This window comes from Myotis brandtii, unplaced genomic scaffold (genome assembly GCF_000412655.1).
Source record: "Myotis brandtii unplaced genomic scaffold, ASM41265v1 scaffold781, whole genome shotgun sequence".
Taxonomy (NCBI): domain Eukaryota; kingdom Metazoa; phylum Chordata; class Mammalia; order Chiroptera; family Vespertilionidae; genus Myotis; species Myotis brandtii.
The window spans coordinates 472,256-478,836 of NW_005371136.1; the positions used below are offsets into that span (position 1 = coordinate 472,256).

General features: G+C 34.6%; 1 protein-coding gene across 4 annotated transcripts in view; it reads left to right on the forward strand.

The window, feature by feature from the left end:
• The window catches only part of ADAM10 (ADAM metallopeptidase domain 10), a 165,528-nt gene extending 160,045 nt beyond the window's left edge, over positions 1-5,483 (forward strand). For 3 of the 4 annotated variants that reach the window (XM_005883284.2, XM_014530866.1, XM_014530868.1), the window contains 2 exons: positions 1,108-1,234; positions 3,233-5,483. In XM_005883284.2, the coding sequence (XP_005883346.1) occupies positions 1,108-1,234; positions 3,233-3,327 (222 nt within the window). In that variant the 3' untranslated portion in view covers positions 3,328-5,483. The remainder of the gene's footprint in view (positions 1-1,107; positions 1,235-3,232) is intronic. The other variant, XR_001360005.1, reaches the window with a different exon arrangement.
• Positions 5,484-6,581: the final 1,098 nt, after the last annotated feature.

Sequence of the window (6,581 nt, forward strand, 5' to 3'; positions counted from 1 at the left end):
CTGTCGTGGTAAACAACCTGCTTCCCTATTTATAATGGTCTGGCCCTCTAGCAACTTCAGCGTGAAATTATAGCTAATTTGCCTACAACCGTCAGGTGGTCATAATAATCTGGCCACTCAGTGTATATAACAGACACTATGATATATATGCATAATAGAATGAAAATTAAGATATATTAAAATAATTTTACAACAGTAGACTGGGTCTCAAATTGCAAAAGAAGTAGAGTAATAAGAAAAGGGAGCCTCAAAAAAGGTAAAACTTTAGTCTTAACTTTGACGAGTAGAAAAAAATGGAAAGAGTATAAAAATCTGTGCAGTAGTAGAATTTAAAGTAATATACCTTCAAGTCAGTGGAGCGTATAAAAGCAAACATAGCATAGTCTATATGAGTAGTAGACCAAAAAAGGGGAAATATTTAAACCAGAAAATAATTAACACCATAGAAAAATACAGTATAACCTATATCCAGGATGACCCCAGTTTTGTGTTTATCCATGTGTATGACATAGCTATATGGAAAAAAGACTGATAGGAAAATAGGATTGAGTGATTTCCTTTAGGAAGTGAAGTTATGGGTAATTTTTGTTTTCTCCTTTATACTTTTTTTATACTTAAAAAATTAATATGTATGTGCTTATATATGATATCTATACAACTTCCAGCCAACAAATATTCTTTAAAAATTAAAGTGTAATATATTCTATTCTGTATTTTATATAATACAAGAGGCCTGGGGCATGGATTTGTGCACCGGTAGGGTCCCTCGGCCTGGCCTGTGGGGATTGGGCCGAAACCAACTCTCCGACATTCCCCAAGGGGTCCCAGATTGCAAGAGGGTGGTTCTTGGGTGACATACCCTGAAATTGGGCTCCCTCCTCTCTGGTTTTGGGGTGTGTCACCCGAGAATCGCAGCTGCCAAGTCACCACAGCTTGGCAGCTCCTGTATTGAGTGTCTACCCCCTGGTGGTTAGTGCATGTCATAGCTACCGGTTGGAGCACCTGCCCCCTGGTGGTCATTGCACATCATAGCTACCGTTGGATGGTCACTTAGGCTTTTATATGTATAGATAAATATTCTAAAATTGAAAATCTATTTATTTCTAGGATAATTGGTGGGCAGTATTGCTTATGGGAATTGCCCTGATCATGTTAATGGCTGGATTTATTAAGATATGCAGTGTTCATACTCCAAGTAGTAATCCAAAGTTGCCTCCTCCTAAACCTCTTCCAGGTAAGACAATTTGAGCAAGGTATGTATTTTTATAACACAGAACAATTCAGCAGGAAGAATTGAATTATGAATGAGTCTTTAGTAACTGATTTTATAGCACTTTCTCCTTGAGAATGGGATTACTAGATGCATTATTTACTTGATTTTTAAGTGTTGTTTTATTTTATTTTATTTTATTTTATTTTAATCAGTCCAATCTAGCTAATGGCGGACAGTTTAATGTTCATCTACCCAGAGTGTCTAAAAACATTTAGACCTTAGAAAGTTTTGTTTTTGCTTGGTACTTATTCACTTATTTTCTTAATTTTTGTTTTCTTTTCATATTCTAAAATTTTTTATTTTTGTTTTAGATTATTGGTCCTTGTGTTTTAATAGCTAAGCTTCTGTTATTGTTTTTAATGTTCATGTTTATCAGCGATTTTCTGGCACATATGCTTATTTTCCCTAGGGATGATGCTTATGGGGAAATACAGTCCGTGGAAGAGTCTTAGGGTGGAGGCTTTTAGTCACTTAATGACCATTCTTCATCTCTGAAAATAATTCCTAAGGTTTGGTCTTCACCCTTCCCCTCAGGAAGGATTTAGATGAGTTCCAGGGATTTACAGAAGAAAAGGGTAGGGAGCAACTGCTCCAGGTTATTTAGTTCGTATATATTGCTCCCTTACCTTCCCCAAGGTATTGGTGACTTTTATGCTGCCCTCCGGACTCCTGGACCAGCACTCTGTTCACTGTTGGTTTTGGGTAGACATTGTCCCAAGGCAATGCCAGAGGAGAACCAGAGCTAAAGCACAGCAGTTGTCTCTTCTCCCTCCCACAGACTCCTCTTGACTCCTCTTGCCTCAGGCCAACTCACTACCCTACAGAAAGCAGATTAAAACAGGGGGTTTCATACAATGTTCTCCATGTTCCCTTAGTTGTTTTCCTGCATTTACCTACCTTAGGGCAAGAGAGCTCAGTATTCATGCTGGGATAGTATCTTGGTGGGAATCGGGGGAAATTTGATTTTTATAGCATTGCTTTTCATAAATTTACAATGTTTAGCCCTCTGGAATTTTTGTCAGTTTCTTAGGCACTTCTAAGGACCTCATAACACTTTTTAGATGAGTTACCAATTATAATTTAGTTCCAATTATAATCATTTATTGGAAAAATTCTTGTACTTAATTTCACTTTAAGCAAATTCTATCTTTAAAACTTAAAAACCCCCACAAAACCCTTTCCACCATTTACTGAACCCTCACAAAAAGTGTTAAGCATTTTTATATTCACTATCATATCATCCTCACATATAGACTATATGAGTTCGATATTTTCTCTGTTTTTACAGACAAGGCATTAGAGTTGCAGAGAGGTTAAGTCATTTGCTCAAAGACACTCAGTAATTTCTTTGTCATGAATCATGTCCTCAGAAATCACATTAGTCTATTATAAAGTTGTGGTTGTTGAGCATGGCTAGTCTCAATTGAGATGTGTTGTAAATATAGAAGACATATCAGACTTTGAAGGCTTAGTATACAAAAAATGAAATATTTCATTATTTTATCGATCAGGTCTTTCTTTTTTAAATATATTTTATTGATTTTTTACAGAGAGGAAGGGAGAGGGATAGAGAGTTAGAAACATCGATCAGCTGCCTCCTGCGCACTCCCCACTGGGGATGTGCCCGCAACCAAGGTACATGCCCTTGACCGGAACCGAACCTGGGACCTTTTAGTCCGCAGGCTGACGCTCTATCCACTGAGCCAAACTAGCCAGGGCTCGATCATGTCTTGAAATGTTAATATTTTGGCTATATTGGATTCAGTAGAATAAAAAATACTCAATGTATTTATTTTTTACTTTTTATTATAGCTACTGAAATTTAAAAATTACATATATGGCTTATATTATATTTCTATTGGATAGTACCAGTCTAGAGCCTTTCTTATTGATATGGCAGCTTTCTTTTTAAAGAGTATAAAGCTCACAGTAAATCTATCTTTTGTTTGTGACTTGCAGGCACTTTAAAGAGGAGGAGACCTCCACAGCCCATTCAACAACCCCCGCGTCAGAGGCCCCGGGAGAGTTATCAAATGGGACACATGAGACGTTAACTGCAGCTTTTGCCTTGGTTCTTCCTAGTGCCTACAATGGGAAACTTCACTCCAAAGAGACACCTATTAAGTCATCCCCAAACTAAACCCTCACAAATAACAGTCGAAGAAAAAAATGGCAAGAGATCATGTCCTCAGACCAGGTGGAATTACTTAAATTTTAAAGCCTGAAAATTCCAATTTGGGGGTGGGGGGTGGAAAAGGAACCCAGTTTTCTTATGGACAGATATTTTTAACCTAATGGCACAAAATCTTAGAATATTATTGTGTGCCCTGTGTTCCCTGTTCTTCGTTGCTGCATTTTCTTCACATGCAGGCAAACTTGGCTCTCTATAAACTTTTATCACAAATTGAAATATATATATATATATATATTTTTCAACTGCCAGTCAAGGCTAGGAGGCTCGACCACCTCAACATTGGAGACATCACTTGCCAATGTACATACCTTGTTATATCAGACATGTATTTCTTACGTACACTGTACTTCTGTGTGCAATTGTAAACAGAAATTGCAATATGGATGTTTCTTTGTATTATAAAATTTTTCTGCTCTTAATGAAAAATTACTGTTTAATTGACATACTCAGGATAACAGAGAATGGTGGTATTCAGTGGTCCAGGATTCTGTAATGCTTTACACAGGTAGTTTTGAAATGAGAATCAATTTACCCTTTTCTTATGATGGAGTTGGTTCTGATATTCATTTTGTCTTTATCAAATGGCTGCTAAGAGCACATGAGTGACTATGCTGAAGAACACAGTTGTGTTGTGCAAACTGGACATATGCAGCATACTACTTCAGAGTTAGTTCTTTATGTAAGTGTCTGATTTCTGCTTATTTTAAACTTTCTAATTCAATTCCATTTTTGAATTAATAGGTGACATTTTATTCATGATTCAGTAGAAATTATGCCAATGAAATGATTCTTTTTGTAACCTCTTATTTGTGTTTCCATATATCTAAAGTATGCTAATTATGCTTTTGATTTTTGTCTGATATGGAAAAGAAAAGCTGTGTCTTTTATCAAAATATTTGAACAGTTTTTTCTGTATATCATCACTGACCATTGGTAACCACTAAAGAAGAGTGATTTGCTCAACTAGTAAATTGTAGATAGGCCTTCTGACATTTTTTTTCCCCCGTAAAATACTTTAACAGCAATGGAGGTGAAACAGCACAATGTCCCATTCAAAAATTATTTTTTAAACAGATGTAAATAATTGGCTTTTTAAAGAAAGAAAGCAAAAGCATTTAATGTATTAACAGGCTTATTGCTATGCAGAAATGGAAGGGGGCATTACAAGAATATTTTAAGCTTGTGACATATTTATTGCTTCTGTTTTCCAACTACATCACTTAAATTAGACATAAATAGCTATGATTTTCCTGGCTTCATGTAGGAGGCAAATTTAGGGAAAGTTGAAAAAATTTGTGTTTTGGCTTCTTTTTTTCCTTTTTTTCTTAAGAGTATAAGGTTTACACAATCATTCTCATAATGTGACGCAAGCCAGCAAGGCCAAAAATGCTAGAGAAAATAATGGGATCTCTTCCTTGTAAACTTGTACAGTACGTGGTGACTTTTTTCAAAATACAACCTTTTGTACATGATTTAGAGACAAATTTTGTACATGAAACCCCAGATAGACTATAAATAATTCTAAACAAACAAGTAGGTAGATATGTATGTAATTGCTTTTAAATCATTTAAATGCCTTTGTTTTTGGACTGTGCAAAGGTTGGAAGTGGGTTTGCATTTCTAAAATGGTGACTTTTATTCTGCAAAGGTTCTTAGTAACTTCTTGAGTGTGGTAGACTTTGGAACATGTACATTTTTTGCTTGTAATGTTATCCTGTGGTGAGGTTTTGGCAGGTATACACTGCCCTGTTTTATTTTGAGTCTAAGTTAAATGTTTTCTGAAAAGAGATACATGCACTGAACTCTCCACGGCAGATCAAGATGTGGTAAAACAAAAGGATCAAGACAAATAAGATCTAATACTACTGTCAGTTTAATGTCCACTGTGTTTTATACAGTATCTTTTTGTTCACTTTGGAAATTTTTACTAAAAATTGCAAAAAATAAAGTATTGTGAAAAGATGTAAGGTTTTTTGAAACTTGAAATGCATTAATAAATAGACTTGATGAAATCAACTTGAAGGTTCCATTCTCTTGAACTCTGAGAACTACCAAAAGAAGCTTCCCACTAGGCACCTTCCTCCTAAATGAAAGAGATTGTTAAGTAGAAAGAGGGTTGTCTCTTTCCACACAAGTATAGATATCTTTATTTCTAGTTAGGAGTCCATGTAAAAAATTTTAATTAGGTATCTTTGTATTTATACATTGAACATTTTTAAAACACTGAAATAATCTCAATTGCTTTACATTATTGCTAGTCACTATTCATTTGTGTTTAAAAGTGTTGTTGATGGAAGAGCTGGCATTTTGGAAACTGGTCTTATTGACATTAAGTCTTCACTTAACTTGGTCCATAGGTTCTGCAACTTAAAGCAAAATAATGTATAATGAAACCAGTTTTATCAGAGGTTAATTGACATAAACTAGAGTTAAGTTCCTACAACATCTCATCAAAGTTATAGTGAAATGTTTAAGAAACGATGTTATTTGAGAACCTACTATGCCAATGTATATTTTGCAAAGTTTGCTAAGTACCTAATTTTTTAAAAAGCATAGTTTAGTAGATATATTTAAAATTTTTGAATCTCATTTTTCTGCTTTCTCAAATTCATAGCAAATAAGGAGAGACTTGACATTTCAGTCTTATCTAGAAAAAGAATTATAAGTCCACAATGGTGCCCTGCCCCCAATTCTTTTTCTTTTTTTTTAAAATTGAGGCCAGTTATAAGTAAGTAGTATTTGTTAAATGAATAAACATGCCCTACTTTTTAGTTACTTTAATTTAGAAACATTAAAATGTATATTATGTTTAGTTTTGTTTGTTCATGAAACTGTCAATATTGATTAATTCAGATGATTGCAAATTTGTTTTTACTTAAAATTGAATGCTTAGATTTTATTTAGAATTTTTTCCAGTTTTCTAAATTCAGGCAACAACTTACAAACAAAATCAGTAGTAAAGTCAGTTATTACAGTTTCTGGACTTAGTGATCCTTGTAATATCAGGCAATATCATATAGTTTGGTAAAGGACTTCTTTAAGGGAAAGACAAACTTTATCTGATCAGTTTTGTTTTCTGGGGTGTCTTCAGCACTTTGTGGTTGGGAACTTTAT